The following is a 23776-nucleotide window of genomic DNA, read 5'->3' on the forward strand; positions in this document are numbered from 1 at the left end:
TTTCAAAAACCCAGAGAATCAATAGGGCTTGGAACCATATTCATTGATTTAATCAGAATACCTTAAATTTTGTAGTCTCATTTAAAATGTTATAGCAATACAATGATTATTGTAAGAGTGATGGCAATATACATGGTTGTTCTCAACTAAGTAGTAAAAAAATGTAGTAAATTCTCTTATCCATCATAAAGAAGGGCTAGGCTAGTGAGCTGCTCGATCAAACATTCATAATAAATAAAAATTACTCTCTATATATCTGATCATATATTCATAGCCTAAAATCACAGTACACAATCTGACAGTAAAATTGTGTTACATTCAGGAGTTGGGAAGCCAGCACACTGGGATTATAAAACATTTTTTTGGTTTATGTAAATACTGAGACAGAATCTCTAAAATCACAACTGTTCCAGAAGATCTGAGACACATGTCAATGAACATGCACGCTGTCTATCGGCTATTAGTTTTCAAAGGACTAGAAGAGTAAAATAAAATTAATGTAAATTATTCAATACAATTCAATATTGCTTTGACTACTTTAAAAAAATACCTCAAGGTATTGCACTGCCTTATAGACATGAGCAAAAATTGTAGTAACTGGAAAGTAGCCGTAATAGAGAACAGGCACTGAGAATTCTGACAGAACACCAAATAACTGCTTTTGGCAAATAAACTGGTTAAGATGATCTCACTTTTTTAAAGTTCTTTTGCCATAAAAGGGGTTTTTAAAATTCTATTTTCTTAGAATAATTTTATATATATTAGAATGATTTTAGAGTAGTCAGAGTTTAACATTATCTCAAAGGTTCAAATAATTCTTAAGATTCTAGTTTACATACGACTATATTCCTTAGCATTCATTTAAACATATTACTAAAAACAAACATGGTTCATCTGAGAACATAGATTAAATTTTTTTTTCTTAAACCCAAGGGAAAAGGTATGAACGTAGCCCTTTCTCTCTAAGCATAAAAAGTCATTTAGATGACAAAGAGGACTGAGTCCAGAGTCAGGAGACACAGATATGACTTTAGGGAAATCACTTTCCCTCTAAGATCCCCTCCGGCTATCTGATTCTAAGGTTAAAACATTCCCTCTGAACTATACAAACTGACCTGGCATTTTCAAGTTTCTACACGGTTCCTGGCCACCCCCCCCCCAAAAAAACCTTTTAATTTCTTACACTCAAATATCAAATGAATTGATACAAACCCTGCTCTGCAAATCTGTATGCCAGCTTGTTGTTTTCACTTATTCTGTACATTGTAGAGAGCTTCCAATGTTCAAGAAGGAGTGCTAGACCAAACCTGCAACATTATGCTTGTCACTGCCCCTGGGAACAAAGGACCCCCTGGAAAACTGGACGCAGTGATTGCGTCAGGCCCAGCTTCAGACACCTGAGGAAATAGGGAAATAGGCAGTTATCCTACTTGCTCCCTGGTTCAGGGCACTGATTCCCAAACTTGAGGGAATACAGGAGGAATCTCCAGATGGGTTTGTTAAAACCGCAGCTTCCAGGGTCTCACCGCAGCCTTACTGTGTCAGAATTTCTGGGGATGGGGCCTCCTAATCTACCTACATTTTTAATCAATATGTTCTCCCCCACCCCTCCATGCCTCTGCTGGTTATTTGTGGGCTTCCCTCTCTACACTCCCACCTCCCAAAAAAGAAAAAAGAAAACCACTGCACTGTAGCGGTTAAAGCTCTAGAGTCAGCGTCAGGAGGCAATGAGCAGCTGCTAGATCTGGAATGAGTTATTTAACATCTCTTCACCAGATGGGGGTTGAATGAGAGGAGTCTAGCCGTCCCTTCCTCTCTCAAAGAACCTCACATGTCAACTGGTGAAGGAGATGGGGAAAATGTGCAGGGATGTCTCACTCTAGCAGTTCAAACACCCCAGAAGAGTCTGGAAGCCCCCCGATCCGGTGTAATTCCTCTCTCTCTCTGGTCCCCTCATCCACAACTGGAGGCAAAGTGAGGCGAAGTTGGAACTGGGTGACAGTCGGGAGGGAGGAACCAAAAGAAGCTTGCAAGAGCGTTTTGGCAAGAAGCAGAAAGGGTGCTCTGAAAGCAGGAATTACTCGTCGTCCTCGTCTTCGTCGTTCTGGTCCTGGTAGCGAATGTAGACGACCAGCATGACAAAGCCCATGAGGATGCAGAGGGAGCCGACCACCAAGTAGGCGATGCCCAGGAACGGATTCTTGCCGCCCATCCACGAGATGCTGCTGAAGGTGATGAGCTTGTGGCCGCCGAAGGCGCGCACCGGGTAGTTGTAGGTGATGTTGACGCGGTAGGTGCCCCGCGGCAGCCCGGCCGAGTAGTTGCCCTGGCGGATGCGCGCGTACAGCTTGCGGAACGTGGGCAGCGCCGCCGTGCGCATCCACACCACGAAGTCCTGGTTGATGAAGCCGGTGTTGTTCGGGTCTGGGCTGAGCTCGTAGACCGGCCGGTGCCAGCTGGGCGGGGGCGCGGTGCCCTGGAAGGCCAACGCCAGGCTGCCGTTCACCAGCGGCGGGTTGCGGAACTTGACGTGGTAGTCGGTCCACCAGGCGATGCCGGTGCGGTCGAGCGGCACCTCGACGTAGGGCCCGCCGGGCAGGCGCTGGTGCCACAGCGAGAAGGAGTCGTTGAAGAGGCTGTTGGCGATGGCGCCGCAGGGCGCGATGGGCAGGCCAGCCGCGCTGTACTGGTAGGGGTAGCACTCGTTGACCGGGTGGCGCAGCGCGCTCTGCAGCCCGCTCAGCTGCGCGTCGTCGCGGGACACGCCGTAGCGCCGGTTGTTCTGGTAGAAGTTGGTCAGCTCGTAGTAGAGGAACACGGGGCCCTGGAAGAACTCGGGCAGCGAGAAGTACCAGGCGCACGAGCAGCGGGGCGGCGGCGCGCGGCCCTGGCCGATGGCGGCGCACACCGAGCAGTTGCCGGTGCCCAGGTCGCCGGTATAGTCGTACTCGAGCTCCTTGATGCCGTTGGAGGAGTAGTAGAGGCCCAGGCCCAGGCCGATGAAGGCCAGGCCGGCGCAGAAGAAGAGCGGCAGCGCGATGCTGGCTGACAGCAGCGGCTGCCAGGCGGGGAGGCGCTGCTGAGTGAACGCGGTGTTGTCGGGCTGGTGGGCGCCCCGGGCGGTGGCGCTCCAGGTCATGGCGGCCGCGCGGACCCACGGAGGGGCGCTCGGATGGGGCCGGCCGGGGGCGCCTCCCCCTCCTCGCTGGGCGAACCCGCGGCGGGTTTCCACCGGCTCAGGTGAGTTCTGGCCCCGGTCCCGCCTCCGGCCCCCGCACAGGTGAGTCTTAGTTACAGGTTCTCCGGGCAGTGACCGGACCCTTCAGTTCCGCCTCGGCCCAGGTGATCGGCCAGCACCGCCCCTGCGGGTAATCGAGAGCCGCGCCCCGCCTCTTCGGAGGTGAGCGCGCGGGCGTTCCTTCCCTCACCTGGCGGGCCCAGAGCTCGCTTTTCCTCTCTTTCCGGGTGGGTCGGGACTCCAGCTCCTCCTCCCCGAGGTGAGTGGCGGCCCCAGGCTGCCTCTGAGTGGCTCATACCTTGCTCAGGTACTTCCTTCCCTTCCGCCTTCCAAGTGACTAGAGTGCCTGGGCCAGTCTTGCCCGAAATCGTAGGAGCTGCAGCCTCCAGCACAAAGTTCCACTGAGGGATTGCACCGTGCGTCCTGGAGCCTTGAAGATTTCAGGTAATTAATCCTCTTTTATCTGAAAGTGGAAAAAAAGTGTCTCTGGACCCTGTTGTCTTTGTAGGTTAACTTAGGGGCCCCCTTTCAGTCAAGTTGCAGCCACAAATTGCAATACCCAGAAGACTGCACTATGGTAAATCGGTTTGGAATACCGTGCCTGCATTCAAATTCTAGAATTTTTTTTTTTTTTAAGGGAAAATGATTTTCCGGCCAGGTTCCCCAATCTGGCTGTATAACTAAGAAAAGTGGAAAGTTCTCTAAAAATGACACTTAAAAAAGAGAATTAAAGATGGCAAGAGGTTCAGAGCCTTTAAATATCTCTCTAGCTGGTGGAGAAACCACACAAGGAGAAAAATACACTGGACTACATGTGATTTCTTTTTCTTTTCAGATTATTTGCCTGACTGGAAGAAAGTCCGACCCAAGGTCCCAAAAGACCTAGCTGCTATCCTCAATCAAGGATGTTGGGACTTTGGGCCTAAGGAGGTGAACTACAAGGTTTTATAGGACTTACTGCAAAGAAAACCCAAAATAGCTCTGAACATTGCTTGCGAGTCTGGCTTTTATATCTAGGTTGGTACAATATACACAAGGGGGTGTTGGGCCATTTCAACTTTGTGCTAAATCCTCCTTAGGTATTGAGGTGTTTCTGCCTCTCTTCTCACTCCTAAAATGCAAATAACTTAAATATTTGCTATATTACACTTCTGTACCTAGAATAATATGTTGCATTCAGGAGTTATTCAAAACCCATTGAAATCTGGAAAGTTAAAATACTTGCTAAATTAAACAACAGGGATTTTTTTTTTTTTAAGCATCTTTCAAGTGTTAGCCCTAAGCTAAGCAAGGTAGAAGACAGAAGACAATTAGACTAAAAAGGACCCTTGACCTCAAGGCATTTGCAGTCTGATAGGGGACATATTACTTAGGAATAAGATGAATCAAAATAGACAATAGACAGCATATACTCAAGTACTGAATTATACTTTACAAGAATGATACTAAAATTAAAAAGTAATATTGTTTTAATAACAGAAAATTCATTCTATCTTGTTGAATGGAATGAATGCAGATTGGAAGCTTTAGCTATTAGAGAATACTGAGGGAGACCCAACTGACTCGAATTCCACTTCCCTCACTTTTAATCATACCCCGAGAGAGGAAATCCCAACATTGTCCACAACTTCTTATGGTGTGATCCAGTCTCCACTACACCTTTCTTTCAAGAAGATAAAAGAATAAACAGCTCTGTATCATTTTGGTGGGTTCCGTCCACTCCTATATCATTGAGTCATCAGTTGGCTTGACATAGAGTCCACAAAACTAGTCCCTAGGAAGGAATTTAGTTCCCCAAACTTAACCTAGTGGATTTTAAGTCTAACAATTGCTCTGCCACCACTCCCCGGAAGTGTGAGCCCTCCTGTTGAGCTGAGAGACTTGCCAGCTCTCCCCTCCCTGGATGACAGTCGTTTATTCATTCTGATAACTAGGGTCACACCAGAGTGTCCCAAAAGCCAAAAGAAGAGACTATTTCAAGACAAGGAATGGTCTACAGGGTGAAACACAGCGGAGGGTTCTAGTGAGACAAGAAATGAAAAGGTGCCATTGGATTTAACTTCTGTGGGAACAATTTGGGTGGTGGGGTGGGAGGAGTCAGGCTGTCTCAGGTGAGGGAAAGAGGATGTGGAGGCAGGACAACACCTTTTAGAAGTATGGGGGAAGGGCAGGAGAAAGGCACGTGGCAATCATTTAGAAGAGTATGTATCCCAAGGGAAAGGCTTCTTTATAGATGGCAGCAAGGGTTTATTCCGAGGGGAAAAGATAACAGTTCAGGCAAGGTTGAAGAGAGGGGCGACAAGCTCATGGATGGTCCAAAGGCAGGAGCAGGCAGGAGGTGCCGGGTCCAGAGAGCAGGTGCAGGGTCAGCTCACCTCTGAAACAGGGAGTAAGGATGGATGCAGAATGCAACTGGGCTTTGGTCTTGGCTCAAGGGGAGAAAGTTCCCACATAAGAATTTCTTTCTGTGCAGTAAAAGGCATTGTGGGGCGGGGAAGGGAAAGCATGAGCCTAAGGAAGTCTGTGAGGAGGGGAAGAGGGAACTGGCCTGGGATATGTGAAGTGATGCTGAGTGGCTTCATCTAGAGCAGTCATGCAACCCAGGCTGGGAGAAGGCAAGTGAACACGTCCAGCACATGGGGGCTTTCAGTGCAGGTGAATTGGAAATAAAGGCTTAAGATATTGCAGTTATTGTGGAGCGAGTGGCTTAAGTGATAGGCCTTAGTATTTAAGAGAATAGCAAAGAAAAATGAAACAAAGCTGGGGGACCAAAAGAGAGCATAGGGACCAGCAGACTGGCAGTCCTAATGATGTTAATTAATGAGCAGGTGGCATGAAAGCTGGGAGGGGAAAAGCCCTGGTATGAGATGGGATGTTAAAGATTTTGGAGGTGGAGCAGTGCCAGGATACATGTATACGTCATGTCTTCTCTACCAGCTTGCAAGTTCTGAGAGGCCAGGGACTGGTAGGTATTGCTGTGTCCCCCAGAGTTCAGTGTAAAACGAGGGCCCTGACCTTGTGTCTTTCATTTGGTTGTGTGTTATCATGATGCATTAAAGGACACATGGATCTTGTAAACTCTTCCCAGTCCCAAAAAAGAAGTTAGTTCATTCTAAACAATTCTTTTTTGTGTCTCTTTATTATAAAGAGAACTCAAAGTGAAAGAAAAAGTCATTCCCAATCCCAGTACTCCTAAAATCGTTTTATTTTTCCATTTTATATTGTGGGTTTTATCCATATAATTATTTAATTTTTAATAGATTTTAATTATAAAAAATACATTATCATTCTGTGTGTTAAATTACTTCCTTATGGAATGAGATGAAGAACAAAGTAAATATTTTCTCTGTTTCTTTGTGGTCTTCATAATTTTTAAATGGTTCCAAAATTCATGGGTTTGCCATATTTAACCACTCTCCTATTGTTGGGCATGTGGATTATTTCCAGTTTTTCAGTATTCCAAAGAATATAGTAGTAGACATCTTTTTGCCTATAACTTTTCATTTTATATTATTTCCTTAGGATAAATTTCTAAAAGCAGGAAAGGGGCTTAAAAGTCAAACCTGTTAAAGATACATATCTCTAGAGTCTTTGACACTGCCACAACATTGTTTACTTGGTTACATTCACCAAAACGTTGCCAACAAAACCAGTTGTTAACCACAGAATATATTTAGTCTGCAATAATAAACTATCAGATACTAGGAGAAGCAATATAAGATAGGGGAAAGAAAGTTGCTTGATGTTAAGGAAGTCCAAGTTCTACTCTAAAGTTCATCAAGAAATAGCTGGGTGATCTTTGTCAAATTGTTTAACTTCTCTGGTTTCCTGATTACTTATCTGTATGAGTGTGTTTGCCAAAATGATAGTAAATATCTCTTTCAATGCAAAGATATCTGTTTCTAGTCAGTCCAAGAGGGCTTCCTTGCACTGACTCATTGAATAAATAGTCAGCATTTACTGAGTACCTACTGTGGGCCAGTCACTCTGTAGGCACTTTATGTGCAGTATCTCATCTAATTCACACCGCAAACCTAGGTGGTAGGTACTATTATTATAACCATCAAACTGATGCAGAACTAAGATTTAGGCTAAGGAAATGGAGGCTAGCCAAGTTCTTATAGAGGTAACTGGGAGCTGAGAGTCTAGTGCTAAATTCCAGTATCCTTCATTTTCAGTCACCACAGTGTAATGTCTAGACATACTTCTTCTTAAAAGAACCCAAAAGACTTGAATCGATTTTTAGTGTTGCAGGTCTTTTATACCCCAAAGATAAGAGAATTCTGTTCCATTTATGCAAAGTCCCAGAACATCTGAGTTGCCTTATTTTTGTTTAACCAAAGCTTTCGTTTTGAAGCCAACTTTTGTTCAGCATGTCTATTTCTCTTGCTAAAGTAAAAATAACTTCATTTGTCTGGCTGTACTCAGTTTTTGCATTTATTTCATTTAGTTCATGACTATTTATCTTACCGTAATAGAGCCAAGGGTTTTTAATTGGTGTTCCCTTATATAAATTTATACTGCTCAGAATTGTTGCCTATTACTCTGCCCATGGGGCAGCTTTTATTTAAAAGGAATCAAATTAAATTGCTTCATAAAATTACAGCATGTGTTCAGAAAAGTTTGAAAAATATCCACTGTGCCTGGACTTCATTTTTTATTAAGAACTGTGTTCAGCAGACTTCCTGTTTCAAAAATTATGGGGTGGTACCCCCTAGTGGAAGATGCAGAGTAACTTCGGTGAACGAGTACTGTAAGCATCGGGGGCAGAAAAGACAGACAGGAGCTCTTTCCACTCCTTGCTGCAGTGTGTTGGGGTTTTGGGTCATTAACTTACTGAAAAACAGTGGAGGCCACTTGTGAGCAGAATTGGGTGAGTTGAGAGCTGCAGGGGGCAGTATAAAATGGACAGTGCGACTGAGATAGGTGACAATAGGTCTTAGGTGGCACAGGCATTGGCTATGGGATGCCCAGGTTAAAAGACTGGAAAAATCAGCAGGGATCGGATTGGACTTGAACTATGTGCATAGAGTTTGGATGTAGGAGTTGTGCTTGGTGAGTTGGTACTGGAGAGACCCAAAATATCAGGAGGACAAGTTGGGTGACAGAATTGAGATAGAGGGGAAGGAAAAGCTTTGTCACTGGAAATAAGAAAGAGTTAAATCAAAACTGAATTGGGTTAATGCAGTGTAAAAGGTGAGAGGGGCATATACCAGGGTGAGGATGGGAAGAGGGAGGGGACACCTACAGAGCAGTGTCTATGGAACCAGCTTGTCTGTTGAGACTAAAGGCCACCCTCCCCTGCCCATTCCCTGTCCCTGTGGGAGTGAAACTCACTGGTTTGGGGATGACCCCACTGAGGAATGTGATATACACACTGGCTTTCCCTTTCCCACAATGACAATATCTATTTGAAATGTAGGAATTCTTCACTCTGTATCAGGAGTGAATGGTTAAACATTTAAAATTTTTCAAAAAGTTATCAGCTTGTCTTTTGACAAGATTCAACACCCATTTATGATAAAAACTCTCTGAAAAGTGGGCATAGAGAGAACCTACCTCAACATAATAAAGGCTATATATGACAAACCCACAGCAAACATCATTCTCAATGGTGAAAAACTGAAAGCATTTCCTCTAAGATCAGGAACAAGACAAGGATGTCCACTCTCACCACTATTATTCAACACAGTTTTGGAAGTCCTGGCCACGGCAATCAGAGAAGAAAAAGAAATAAAAGGAATCCAAACTGGAAAAGAAGTAAAACTGTCACTGTTTGCAGATGACATGATACTATACATAGAGAATCCTAAAGATGTCACCAGAAAACTACTAGAGCTAATCAATGAATTTGGTAAAGTTGCAGGATACAAAATTAATGCACAGAAATCTCTTGCATTCCTATACACTAACAACGAAAGATCAGAAAGAGAAATTGAGGACACAATCCCATTCACCATTGCAACAAAAAGAATACAATACCTAGGAATAAACCTACCTAAGGAGGTAAAAGACCTGTACTCAGAAAACTATAAGACACTGATGAAAGAAATCAAAGATGACACAAACAGATGGAGAGACATACCATGTTCTTGGATTGGAAGAATCAATATTATGAAAATGACTATACTACCCAAAGCAATCTACAGATTCAACACAATCCCTATCAAATTACCGATGGCAGTTTTTACAGAACTAGAACAAAAAATCTTAAAATGTGTATGGAGACACAAAAGACCCCGAATAGCCAAAGCAATCTTGAGGGGAAAAAATGGAGCTGGAAGAATCAGACTCCCAGACTTCAGACTATACTACAAAGCTACAGTCATCAAGACAATATGGTACTGGCACAAAAACAGAAATATAGATCAATGGAACAGGATAGAAAGCCCAGAGATAAACCCACACACCTATGGTCAACTAATCTATGACAAAGGAGGCAAGGATATACAAAGGAGAAAAGACAGTCTTTTCAATAAGTGGTGCTGGGAAAACTGTACAGCTACATGTAAAAGAATGAAATTAGGACACTCCCTAACACCATGCACAAAAATAAACTCAAAATGGATTAAAGACCTAAATGTAAGACCAGACACTATAAAACTCTTAGAGGAAACCATAGGAAGAACACTCTTTGACATGAATCACAGCAAGATCTTTTATGACCCACCTCCTATAGTAATGGAAATAAAAACAAAAATAAACAAATGGGACCCAATGAAACAAAAACTTCTGCACAGCAAAGGAAACTATAAACAAGATGAAAAGATAACCCTCAAAATGAGAGAAAATATTTGCAAATGAATCAATGGACGAAGGATTAATTTCTAAAATATATAAACAGCTCATGCAGGTCAATATTAAAAAAAGAAACAACCCAATCAAAAAATAGGCAGAAGACCTAAACAGACATTTCTCCAAAGAAAACACACAGATGGCCAAGAGGCACATGAAAACTGCTCAACATCACTAATTATTAGAGAAATGCAAATCAAAAATACGGTGAGGTATCACCTCACACCAGTTAGAATGGGCATCATAATAAAATCTACAAACAACAAATGCTGGAGAGGGTGTGGAGAAAAGGGAACCCTCTTGCACTGTTGGTGGGAAGGTAAATTGATACAGCCACTGTAGAGAACAGTATGGAGGTTCCTTAAAAAATGAAAAATAGAATTACCATACGACCCAGCAATCCCACTACTGGGCATATACCCAGAGAAAACCATAATTCAAAAAGACACATGCACCCTAATGTTCATTGCAGCACTATTTACAATGGCCAGGTCATGGAAGCAACCTAAATGTCCATCAACAGACGAATGGATAAAGAAGATGTGGTACATATATACAATGGAATATTACTCAGCCATAAAAAGGAATGAAATTGGGTCATTTGTAGAGACGTGGATGGACCTAGAGACTGTCATACAGAGTGAAGTAAGTCAGAAAGAGAAAAACAAATATCGTATATTAATGCATATATGCGGAATCTAGAAAAATGGTACAGATGAACCAGTTTGCAAGGCAGAAATAGATACACAGCTGTAGAGAACAAACATATGGACACCAAGGGGGGAAAGCTGGGGGCGGGGCAGTGGTGGTGGGATGAACTGGCAGATTGGGATTGACATATATATGCTAATATATATAAAATATAAAATAAAATAAGAACCTGCTGTATAAAAAATGAAATAAAATTCAAGTCAAAAAAAAAAAAGAAAAAAAAGTTATCAGCCCTATGTTCTAACACCCATAATGTGAAGAGGGAGGGCTCATCTTAGGAAAACTGAAGTGCCCAAGAAAGATGTGCTTAATGCTCTTTCCTGTTTGATAGCATCAATAAACTGAATAAACATACTTTTAATTCCACTATCTAGGTCACTGATACAAATGTTTAAATACCTTGGCCGAGAACCTGGGAACCTGTACTTGCTGTGTGTGGTGATCAATATGCCTTGTTAATATTCAATCTGGAGATTGTATTACCCTTGGAGGACTGCAGGGGCCCCTGACCTTTCTCTCTGAAATGTGAATTTGAAGTGGTTGTGTTTAAAATTTTAGTTCTTTTTCTGTAGGAAGGATACTGTGAGGATAGCTGCATTGTGTCAACTTCTAAACCAAAGTCTGAGAATCTTAAAGGGACCAAGACCCTGAATGATACCTGATCCAGTGGTTCCCCATCTGGCCAAGTAGCAAAATCATTGGGAGTGGGGATGGTGTTTAAAAATACACATTTCTCAGAGTCTGATTCTTGCCACTAAATCACAGTCTCCAGGGGCTGGCACCCAGGAAGCTTACTCAGAGCAATGTGATGATCACCCAGCTTTGGGGGCCACTGATCTACTCCAGCCTCATAATCCATCTGGGGATTTGCTTTGATTGTAGTCAGGGATTTCTGCAATGCAAGGGACAGCTTCAGCAACAGGTAGCTATTGTTCAGATATGAGGAATGTCACAGAAGCAAGGAACTGAGGGAAGTATATCTGGCTCTCATAGGAGGAGAAAGTCATCAGGCTTCTCTCCTCTCTCTGCACTGTTTCTTGCCGCTGCTTCTCCCTGTAGTTCTGTAGGCCACCTTCTCGAGCAAGTTTGCTTCTCCAAATCTTGGACTTTGCATGCTTCAGGTTGCCACAGCTCTGATGTGGACACCAGTGCTGGGTCACCTTTCAGCTCCTCCTGATTCTGGCAGTTATATTCTTTAGTTCAAGGGAGGCTCCAGCTTGGGTTATGGGTCCAGCCCTGGTCCAGTCTGTTGTGGCAGGAGTGGGGAAAGGTCCCAAGACAGACACATGGCTGCCCACATCCACCTCTTCAGTAAAAGTTGAAGGGACTCTTCCAAAGGAGGGGGTGTGGTCTGCTGAGAACTAAAAGGGTGTCCACCACACCTTTGTAACCTCCCAACGAGGGGGTCATTTGAGCTCCACTTGAACACTTCTTGTGACAAAGAACTCACCAATTTGTGAAGTCCTTTCCTTGTCCAGTTCTAAGATTTGACAGCTTTTTGGGTAATGACCATAATGTATTCTATGTTCCTTCTCTAGAGGAATACAGAATAAACTTACTCCTTGCCCTTTAAGAACTCTGAAGATGGCTATCATGTTTGCGTCAAGATTTTTATTTCCAGAACATACTTGCTTAGTTTCCTGATTTGTCCTCTTTGGGTTTAGACTCTCATCATCCTGGTCTCCTTCCTTTTCTTGAGTTGGTTTCTTAATAAGAATTTTCTTACTTACATAGAGTAAATTTTTTTTGTTTTTGTTTTTTTTTTTTCGGGGGCGGGGTGCGGAGCGGGCCTGCCAGCTCCCTGGGGCGGGTGGGAAGGGCGGAGCGTGGGGCCAGAGTAATGTTTTTAAAAGGATTGAGGCGGCTTTAAAATATGCAGTTAAGCAACATACAAAAAAATACTTCAAAGCAAAAGAATGAAGGCAAAGGGAATACATTTTGTAAAACAAGGTGGAGCTGAGTGAGAAGTTGGTTCATGAAGCACCTGCCATGAGATTGTGTGGCTTGCTAAGGGTGGTCTACAGGCTTGCTTCTTAAGCTTTCCAGTGGCCAGCCCCAAGAGGGAAGGATCAATCACTGCATCCATGGGAGGAAACAAAGCATCAGCTCAGAAGAATATTAAGTGATTTCTAGTGTAAAGACTAGGAAACATTTTCTCCTTGGGGTTCTCCCAGAGAAGATGTTGTGAAACCAGGTAAACAATATCTTTAACAAAAAACTTGCAGTAAATATTGCATTCATTTCCTAGCACTGTTCCTTACAACATCTGCCAGAGTGAGATATAATGGTGCTTGGTCAAAGCACAATTCAGTGAAGCCATTCTAGGGAGGCCCCCCATCCAGTCTGTGTGTGCTTCTCTGCCCCGCTGTCTTTGGACGGGTATTAGAGGATCTATCAATGGTTTTCAAGCTACGTTCTGGGGGGACCATCAGTAGTGGGATTAAGATCCCCATCCCTTCCTCGCATCCCATTCTCTGACCCTGGGCTTCTAAGAAGGACATGGTTTGAACAAGAATTCTATTGTTAAAAAAGAAGTTTGAAAACGACTGATCTAAAAGAATGGGTGCACTGCTATCCTTCAGGTAATCTTCCATAAATATTGTTCATTTCCCAAAGTTTTCCATAGTTAAGGAGCAGCTGTGAGTTCCAAGATTAAACATCGCAGTAAGTTCCTAGATCACAGAGCTTCTAGGTTGCCAGTTAAACTCAGAGCCATATGTTTTAATAATCAAGCAAGCTAGGGAGGGATTGACAACTTCTTATTAAATTGAGGTACCTAACAAGGACATATGGTGGACAGAAGGCCACTGCACCTCAACTTGGAGGTGAACTAAGAAAGGACCATCTGTTGGTGCCCAGATTCTCCTGAAGAAATAATTTAGCATTTGCTCTAACACGTTGATACACAAAGTACAGCCTCAATGATTTTAGCTTGAAAAATTTATCTCATAACCAAACACCCATTTTATCCACAAGCAAATCTCAGTAAGTCACTCATAGAACATCTAGCTTTTATATTGAGAAGGGTCTACATATGTTTAAAAATATATATGTAAAACTAGGAAGTTGATGGTTTTAGATTTAGAACAACTGGCTTTTCGTTGTGATAATAAAAGATGGGGTCAGCTGGCTATTAATGCCTTTCTGGTCCTTGATACTAAGACCATGGCATTGGTGTACCAGAGAAAGCCCATCTTTCTCTTTCTTGTAATTGGAGTAAACACTGTGTCTGATCTATTGATGGACTGTTATTCCTGACCTTGAAACACAATGGTATTAAGTGCAGGTTCCTTATAAGCCTTTCAGGTGAGGGTGGGAATGGACCTGGGGACTCATTATTGAGCTTGTATATCTCAGCCGACAACTGATTTCAGTCTTCAGAGTCAAAGGTTATGGAAAAATAGATAAAAGCAGCAAACACTCAGGTTTTTCTTGTTAGATTGCTCCATGAGATTGACAAAGAGTTTAATAATGATCAATGGTGGAATAGCTATGCCTATAGCTCCCTTTCTGTAGATCATTGACCCAAGAGTCCTAGAACTTACAATTTATCAAACAGGGAAGTGACGTACATTTTAGGTAGACCACCTAGTAAATTAGGAGAAGAGTAAATGACTGCCTTTAGGGAAAATGTGGTAGACTTAACTGTGGTCCAATCAATAAGGAGAAATTTCTCATTAAAATACCACTAACAAAGGGTCTTCCCTATCTACTCACAAAACCATGTGATAACGCAACCTTTTTAAAAAGAGATCTGTGGGAATAGTGTATATGTGTGAGGATCCCTGTGTACTTTGTCGCAGATGATTGAACAGTGAAAGTGGGAAGTTGCAGAATTAATCAAATGTAAGCTCATCTTTATTAACCTCCCAAATTGGCAAAAGGAATCTGTTAGGGCAAAGCCCTGAAATGCCTGACTGACCACAGCACTGTGGACTGATAGGCCTCCCACCTTCTTACAGGGCCTGCCAGCTAGGGCTCAAAGCAGAAGCATCTGGCTACCCGTAGGCCCTTTTTACCTCGTCTCAAATGACGATAGCAGGGACAGGACCCCAGAGTCCAAAAGCCTTGCAGTCTGGGAAGGGAGAATGACAGCAACAAAGAACAGGCTTGTGGGGCTTCCCTGGTGGTGCAGTGGTTGAGAATCTGCCTGCCAATGCAGGGGACACGGGTTCGAGCCCTGGTCTGGGAAGATCCCACATGCCACGGAGCAACTGGGCCCGTGAGCCACAACTACTGAGCCTGCGCGTCTGGAGCCTGTGCCCCGCAACGGGAGGGGCCGCTATAGTGAGAGGCCCGTGCCCCGCGATGAAGAGCGGCCCCCGCACTGCGATGAAGAGTGGCCCCCACTTGCCGCAACTAGAGAAAGCCCTCACACGAAAACTGAGACCCAACACAGTCATAAATAAATAAATAAAATAAATAAATAAAGTATTAAAAAAAAAACAAAACTAAACTAATCTTTAAAAAAAAAAAATTAAAAATTAAAAAAAAAAAAAAAAAAAGAACAGGCTTGTGTAGCACTGGTCCCAGGTCTTCCTTCCAGAAGCAGGGGGAACACCCCCATGGGGCCCTTCCCTGTAGGTTCACACAGCCTGCCTCTGGCCGTCCTTACATACAACTGGGATGACATCTCATCCCCACGTTGAAATGGCAGAGTTCCCCTTGCCCAGCTTGTACAAACACTCATCTTGGAGACCAAATCACTTTGTTCCCCAAACATCTGAAGTTAAAACCTTTTTTTGGCAAGTGAGTTCGCTAAGATCAGAGCTCTCTATTAGAAGTGATCTGTGGGCGATCAGTCTCCTCCAAGAGTTTTATTTAGCTCAATTTTAAAAATGTGCTAAATGATAAGAAAGAGTCTTGCTAGGTCCTAGTCTCTGTCTGCAGACTTAGAGCACTCAGCCTTCTCCTTGCAAGCTCTGAAAATTTAGCCTCTCGGGCAGCACCCATGATCTGAACATCGGGATTTTTCCCAGGACAGTCTAACATGGGAAACTACCGCAGAACCTGCCTATCCAAAGAGTGGGTGACCGAGCCCTTCTGAGGCAATAATATGTTTGTATTGAGATTTACTTTTTACCTGCTCCTGGGTAGCCATTTATTGAATATAATTTGCATCTCTCGTGTTGCACCACTAATCTTGGTACACTTTGTTTGTTGATACCTGACTGAGGTGAATGATCGATTTGCCTGCCCTATCTTCACCCCTTCTTAGAGTCAGTATTTTCCCCACTCCCCCAAATATGGGGTTTGGTCAGACAGATACTAAACAGACTTGAAGTTTTACATTTGTTATTAAGTTTTATATCAATTTAGAGCCATAATTCCCATTAATTAAGATGATTTACATTCTGATTCTGTAAATCTAGTGCATTAGCCATCTCTGCCAGCTTTGTGTCATCCAAATATTTGATCAACATACCCCTTCAACCAAGTCACTAATAAAAAATGCAGACTGGATTTGACTCAATGTTGACTTGTTGACTAGGTGGTAGATTTATTTGATGGACTGTAACATGAGCTTCAATGTGTTATTGCAGATCTGTTTATTGTCATGGAACAGTGTCCACAGTATACTGAAAACTGAAAAAAATAATTGAATATTACACGTTTTTATGCTATTGCTGTTAAAATATGTGTGGGTATATATATATACATGGAAAAAGGCCTGGAAAGAGATGCACCCAGAAAAGTCACTGTTTATCTCTGGGTGGTCAGGCTACTAGTAATTTTTCCTTTTCTTTTTAATTCTTGTATGTATCTTCTGGAAAGTTATTTAATGAGCATGGCTTGCTTTTATAAATAGAGGAAACAACAAAGAATTTTATAGTTTAAAAAACTCAAAAGAGGACTTCCCTGGTGGTGCAGTGGTTAAGAATCTGCCTGCCAATGCAGGGGACACAGGTTCGAGCCCTGGTCTGGGAAGATCCTACATGCCACAGAGCAACTAAGCCCATGCGTCACAACTACTGAGCCTGCGCTCTACAGCCCGCGAGCCACAACTACTGAGCCAGTGTGCCACCACTACTGAGCCCACATGCTACAACTACTGAAGCCCGTGCACCTAGAGCCCGTGCTCCACAGCAAGAGAAGCCACTGCAATAAGAAGCCTGCACACCACAATGAAGAGTAGGCCCCACTCGCCATAACTAGAGAAAGCCCGCGTGCAGCAGCAAAGGTCCAACACAGCCAAAAATTAATTAATTAGTTAATTAATTAAAAATTTAAAAGAAATAAGGAGAAAGATCAAAGAGATCCCTACTGCATATCTCTAAAGACCTTTCTCCAGGTCCGAGAAAGTGGTTCTCAGACCATTGTGCTAAACAGAATTATTGGAAGAGATTTTAAAAAACATCTCCCCTGGGAGAAGCACAAGATGAAACTGCTGTTGCCATTCCCTGGACCAGCCAGTGGACAGAGCCACTTAGCTATGAATACACCTAACTTCTCTGCCTTTTACCAGCTGTGGGACCCCAGGTAACTAACCTAAGCTTCAAAAAACTTTTTTTTTCCTGCTCTTCAAAATGGGATATTAACATCTGTCTTCAAGGATGGTGGTGAGGCTTATACGGAGTAATGCACACAAGATGCCTAATCCAGTGCCTGGCGCATGGTAAAGCCTAGTAAGTGATATGCTGGTCTCCATGGCATCCGGCCCCCAGTTCGAAAATTTATCCTCAGGTCATTCCTTATCACATCTCTTCCCTCTTCTCCATTTCCAACACATTTTAGGATCTTATCTGAGTCCAAGAAGAAAGCAAAGAAACTGATTGCTTAGTATTGATGCCAATTCGTGAAAATCATCATTTCTAATGATCTCCATATAAAGTAACAAACCTTCCACATATAACTTATGTTTTAACTTTTTTGTTTAGATCCTTTGCTTCTTTTTTGTGGCTTTTGCATTACGAAATCCCCCTTGCATTCTGGTAAGCCTGGAAGTTAATTCAAGAAACATTTGCGATTGTATGTAAAGCAATGTGTGATCTCCATTCCCCAAAGAACTTAAAGGCAGGTGGGAAAGACTACACAATAAAATATCAGTTTTCCACATCATAACATTTTAGTGGAATTTTTGTCATTTTGAACATTCTTTGTGATGAGGGAAGAGTGAAACAGCATACTTTATTTTTGAAATCCCTCCTCAATTAGAGCAGAATATTTTAAAACAAATCTTATGGGAAATTATCAATTTCTATAGCATATGGTTCAAACCACCTCAGAAAGGCTGAGACCAAAGAGATGTAGCCTTGAAGAGACCAGTAAGCTGGAAGGGAAGGTGACTCATTTGACTCGGGAGCCCCACACCCAAGTCTAAGTCTGGGAGGCATTGTTCTTGGAGTAGCAAGCCTGACTAAGATGGTGCACAGCCATGCTCCTCCCATCCCTTCTCCTTCTTATGCCCCCAGAGCTGGATGGTATGTATGAGCAATGGAAAATTCCTTTGACTCCAGAGCTGGGCTGGAGAAGGGTCGTGCCACATGCTACAGCTTCCCAAGACAGAACCAATAGATGCCAGCTTTACTTTCTTTCCCTGCAGTCCAAGATTCATTCAGTAGTCCCATAATGTCCCCAGTCTTGAGGGGCTGCAAGGAGAGTGCTTAGAATAATTAGTTTCCATGCAGAAGACTGGTCCCACATTAGCCTTGTAGAAATCAAGATAAAGTCCTTCTACTGATATCACTAATTTACCTCTAAAAAAAAAAAAAAAAGAATCATCATAGTTGAACATATTATTTCATCCAAGATGTTTCTAATGATTTTGTGATGTTTTAAAAAGTTGTGGGCTTCCCTGGTGGCGCAGTGGTTGAGAATCTGCCTGCCAATGCAGGGGACACGGGTTTGGGCCCTGGTCTGGGAAGATCCCACATGCCGCGGAGCAACTGGGCCCGTGAGCCACAATTGCTGAGCCTGCGCGTCTGGAGCCTGTGCTCCGCAACAAGAGAGGCCGTGATAGTGAGAGGCCCGCGCACCGCGATGAAGAGTGGCCCCCACTTGCCACAACTAGAGAAAGCCCTCGCACAGAAACGAGGACCCAAAACAGCCATAAATTAATTAATTAATTAATTAATTTTAAAAAAATGTGTATAATTTATGGTTTCAGGTTTGTTGTGAATTATTTAAATTTAAAATGTGTTCTGTAGTTATCTCTGCAATATGATCATGTGTAACTCACATGACAGTGATTAGGGAAAAGATAAAATTGTTGTTTGCAATGCCAGCTGACTAAACAACTTTGAAACTTGAAATTTATTTGAGTTTACTTTTATCATTATTATTTTAGGTCTTTTTTTCTTCCTCTCTTTCAGATATGGCTTGTGGCCATTAGGTGGCGCTGTGCATTTCAAATATGAAAAGCACGTGAAATTCCAATGCTAGGCTGTGCAGAAGAAAGTGATATGCATTAGTTAAAATTGTCACATTCTTGTTTCAATGAGGGCAGAAACATTTTATTTTTCACATAAAAATTTCCAGTATTATAATTTATTAAACAACCCAGAACATAATCCCACAGTTCCATCTGAAACTTTCCTTGCAGAAAGAAAATGTTCCTTACTGTGTGACATAAAAGCAATGCCTCTTAGACTTAGAGATTTGGGTGTGGGACTCCTGAGTCAAATGAGATAATTTAACTCTTTCTCCTGCCCTTTGGAGCACTGTGATCCTGATTTCCTAACAGTGTTGATGAATTTGTATTAGTGTAGCCATATTCTCTCATTTGGAGGTCCTTATTACTGGAAGCATTTACTTACAGATAGGATGCAAATTCATTTACATTTTATCTAAAATGCTAGCTTTAACTCTAGAAAATAATAAAAATGGCTTTCTTAGGGATCAATCCCAGGAGCTAGCTTCATGACTCTCATTGTTAACCAACTAATGGAAGATGTTACTCAAGTTTAATCCCCAGACAGAATATCCCGTAGCTCCTGCTACACCAATAGTCTCCTGTTCCCCTCTTTCTAGCCTTCCCTCCCACTGTACACCCAGTCACTCTAGAGCTCTGCCAGGGGCCCCTTGTCCTCTCCTCCCACAGCTCCCCCTGAGCAGTCTCTCCTGCACCCAGGACTCTGGTTACCTTTTGGTGTTGATGTTTCCTTGTCTGTATCTTCAGCCCATGTTCCACTTCTTCCACTTAGATGTCTTCAGGCACTGTAATACTTAACTCATCTGAAATGGAACTCACCCTGCCCAACTCCAAACCAGCATTCCCTCTGTGGGGCAATGCCACCTTCATCCGTGCAGTTGCCCATGCAGAGATCTGAGAGTCAGGCTCCACCCTCCCTTGCTTTTATCCACCCGTCCTTAACGTTCACTCTGCCACTACTATGGACATGGGTTGGATCATCTCTCATTTAGATGATGATTGTATGTATGTATGTATGTATTTATTTATGGCTGTGTTGGGTCTTCGTTGCTGTGTGCGGGCTTTCTCTAGTTGCAGTGAGCGGGGGCTACTCTTTGTTGCAGTGCCCGGGCTTCTCATTGTTGTGGCTTCTCTTGTTGTGGAGCACGGGCTCTAGGTGCGCAGGCTTCAGTAGTTGTGGCACGTGGGCTCAGTAGTTGTGGCTTGCGGGCTCTAGAGCTCAGGCTTAGTAGTTGTGGTGCACGGGCTTAGTTGCTCCGTGGCATGTGGGATCTTCCTGGGCCAGGGCTCGAACCCGTGCCCCTTGCATTGGCAGGCAGATTCTTAACCACTGTGCCACCAGGGAAGCCCTAGATGATGATTGTTAACCGTCTCCTAGTCTTGGTCCCTGTGAACCCTTTTTTTATTTTTTTTCACATTATAGCCACTGATCCTTGTATAATGCAGTTACCACCATGTTTGGATCCTGCTGGAAACCCTCGATAGCCTCTCATCTCTCTCAAGACAGATCCAAACTCCTTAACGTGAACATAAGGCCCTGGGCCCTTCCTACCTCTCTGGCCCTGTCTCCTCTGCCTCAAACTCTGTACTCTGTCCTTAGACACATCTGTCAGCATGTCAGATCTGCTGGACTTTCTCCATCCTCTCACCTCTGCACACACTGTCCCCTCTGCAATTCTTTTCTCTCCACCCCTGTCTGTCTCCTGCATAATTCCTAGCTTAGATGTCACCGCCTCGCCTCTGGGAAGGGAACCTTCCCCACTGCTTCTCCCGATAGGATGAGCTCCCCTGCTTACCACAGCCCTTATCACACTATATGGTAATTGTCTGTTAGTCTACCCTGCAGACTGTAATAAACACATCTCTTACTCTCCGTCCTATCTCCACCATCCAACACAGTTCTTAACACGTAGTAGGTCCTCAGTAAATAGGTTTTGAACGAATGAATGAAGACCTGGTCTATGTAGCTCACTTTCGCTTACTGTCTGTAACCCAGGTCAGTTGTCTTCCCAGCTCACCCCAGTGGGAGTGAGTCCCTTCCATCGACCACCATGGCACTGGGCACAAACCTCAGTCAGAGCACATACGTTGTGTGGAAATTGTGTGAACCATCTCCACTAGACTCTGCACTCAGAGCAGGACAAGGTCCTCATCAGGTATTCCGTGAGAGTGGAGAAGGAACAGATTTTTCCTGCTTCCAAAGATCATGCAGCAAAAGGTGGTGAAGAGAGAATAAGTTTTCATCTGATTTGGGGGTTTAGGCCTGGTTTTGTTTATATGGCTATTACCTTCAATTTTAGGTTCTTTAAAATTTATTTTACTTAGAACTCTGTCTGAGGTTTAAAGCTACGGACATTTGCTTGTGGAAACTACTCATGCAATCATTTAAGGGTGTTAGGTCCCATAACGTTTGAGTGAGGCTGTTAGAGTTTCCGGTGTGTGTGAGGAATGTGTGTGTGCTCCGACTTCTGTTTCCCTCTGCTAGCCACTCTGTGTACTCACTTCCTTCAGAGGAAGGGAGTTGATTATCTGTTCCGTAGTAATAAAATATAGTAATATTTCTTGAGCACATACTATGTGTCAGACGCTGTTGTAAGCATTTTACATGCATTAACTCACTTAATCCTTGAAAGACCCTTTGAGACAGGTGCCATCAAGTGTTAGCATTCCCATTTTAGAGATGAGAAGACTAAGGCACTGAGAGGTTTAGTAACTCCACCCGGGATGAGAAGAGGAGCCAGGCAGTTTGCCTTTAGCTCATGACCTTTTATATACTATATTATACAAAAAGCTTGACAGGAAATACATTTTTGATTATTTTAATTGAGGATACTAACAGCTGTAAACATTGTCACGTGGACCTGTTTCACTATGTAAATATCTCTGAGTAAAATGGCAGTTTGTTACCAAAACCTCCCACCTCCTCTGCCTCAGACCAGAGCATTCCCAGCCCCAAACTTTGCAGAAAGCCTGTAACCCTTTGCCTTTCAGGTATAATCCTAATTGCTCATCTCCCATGACACCTTTTCTTGAGACAAGCAAAGCCTTGCTTAGTTCTCCATAAATGGAGAGCCTTCTTTCTTTTGATCACAGTTCTCTAACAGCTAAGTTACTTTCCTTCCATCTTCCTGATCCTAATTTAGAGACTTCTTAAGTTTTACAGGATCTCTTGCTAAACATCATTCACTGTGTATGATAGTACACCACACATCTTATCCCTAAGAGTTCATGTATATTTGAGCACGCCCCACTTAACCTGAAATCAAACTAGAGCACTGCAGCCCACAATACGGCTACAGAAGTTAACAAACTATATTGTGATTTGGTATAACACAATGTAGGCATATGTATTATCCATTATTAGAAAGGTTATTTTAAAATAAGTGTTTCAAAGGATAAATAACATTTTTTTCACACAGTTTGAATACTATCTGACCTTTTAGAAAGTGATTTAGAAAGATCTCCTTCCCATATGTAACTTTTTCTTCCTTTTATAATCTAAAGACTGTGTACTATAGGTCCCTGGCCTCATTTCCCCATTTCATTTTATCTCATAGTTTATCTTTTCTATTTTTCATTTAATCTTGCACTGGAGCATTTTTGAGCATTTCATTCAATATCTCCTATCTAATATTTTTGTTTCGTTAGATGTTTTATTTTTCCTCAGGGGTACTGGAATACTCTTATGGAATGTGTTTCCTTAGATAACGTGTAACAGGAAGAGAATCCTATTTAAAGGGAAAATGTTTAAATACTTTTTTCAAGACCAATAGTGTATTCTGGCTCAAAGAACCTCCATATGAATATCATTCAACTATTTGCTCAATCAGTATTTATTGAGTACCTACTAAGCCTGAAATCATGCCAGGCATTGGGGAAATGAGATAAAAGCACAATCTTATCTTCAAAGAATTCATAGTATAGGGTAGGAGAGAATAACTATTTTTAGACAGTCAGAATACAGTATACAGGTGCTGTAAAGCAGGTATACACTGGAGGGCAAAGGAGCAGAACTAGAGCTGATATCCTCTTTATGGTTCCAGAAAGATTACCCTGAAAAAGGGTCACAAACTGACTCTGAAAGTCAGGATTAGCCCAGTTACTTTCATTGCAGAAAGAAATACGGTTGGTTTTGAGCTCTACAACTTTAATTCAGAAGGAAAAGAAAGAAACATTTTTCAGATAAGGCTGTAGGATCATTTTGGCATTATACTATCTAACATATCTCATGGAACTTTCAATTTCAATTATTTAAAAAATTTTATATTTAAAATTTCAGAATGTTTCAAGTTTTGTATGTTTATGTTGTAGTCTGGGGGATGCAATCTATTTATTTTTAATTGAGGTGAAATGTACATACAGTGAAATGTACTCAAGAATACAATTTTATGAGTGTGCCAATGATTCTTGTAATGAGCACAAAATTTGCCGTATAGAACTTTTCCATCATTCTAGAAAGTTCTCTCAAGACCTCTAACAGGCACCATCCTCCATAGGCAACCACTGATCTGGTTTCTATTACCAGAGTTTTGCCTGTTTTATTTCTTTAACAGACATAGGGCTATTCTGATTTTCTCTTGTGTCAGTTTCTTCTTGTGTCAGTTTTTATGTGGTGTGTTGTTTCAAGAAATTTTTCCAATTCATTTACGTTGTTGAATTTA

At 42.6% G+C, this 23776-nt stretch overlaps 1 protein-coding gene and 1 long non-coding RNA gene across 3 annotated transcripts in view; one reads left to right on the forward strand and one right to left on the reverse strand.

Annotated features, from left to right (window-relative positions):
- The window catches only part of LOC130707770 (uncharacterized), a 91756-nt gene extending 85231 nt beyond the window's left edge, over nt 1–6525 (forward strand). Inside the window, exons 3-4 of one of the 2 annotated variants that reach the window (XR_009007798.1) lie at nt 3546–3682; nt 4074–6525. This is a non-coding gene — a long non-coding RNA (uncharacterized LOC130707770). The remainder of the gene's footprint in view (nt 1–3545; nt 3683–4073) is intronic. The other variant, XR_009007799.1, reaches the window with a different exon arrangement.
- On the reverse strand, nt 1986–3469 carry TMEM30B (transmembrane protein 30B). Its single transcript, XM_007192956.3, has one exon. It carries the CDS (start codon nt 3137–3139, stop codon nt 2078–2080), a length of 1062 nt encoding a protein of 353 aa, XP_007193018.2. The 5' UTR covers nt 3140–3469; the 3' UTR covers nt 1986–2077.
- Nucleotides 6526–23776: the final 17251 nt, after the last annotated feature.

Source organism: Balaenoptera acutorostrata, chromosome 3 (assembly GCF_949987535.1).
Source record: "Balaenoptera acutorostrata chromosome 3, mBalAcu1.1, whole genome shotgun sequence".
Classification (NCBI taxonomy): Eukaryota; Metazoa; Chordata; class Mammalia; order Artiodactyla; family Balaenopteridae; genus Balaenoptera; species Balaenoptera acutorostrata.

Excerpts from the sequence above, each read along its gene's own strand:
- TMEM30B (XM_007192956.3), bottom strand. The coding sequence starts at position 3,139 with ATGACCTGGAGCGCCACCGCCCGGGGCGCCCACCAGCCCGACAACACC.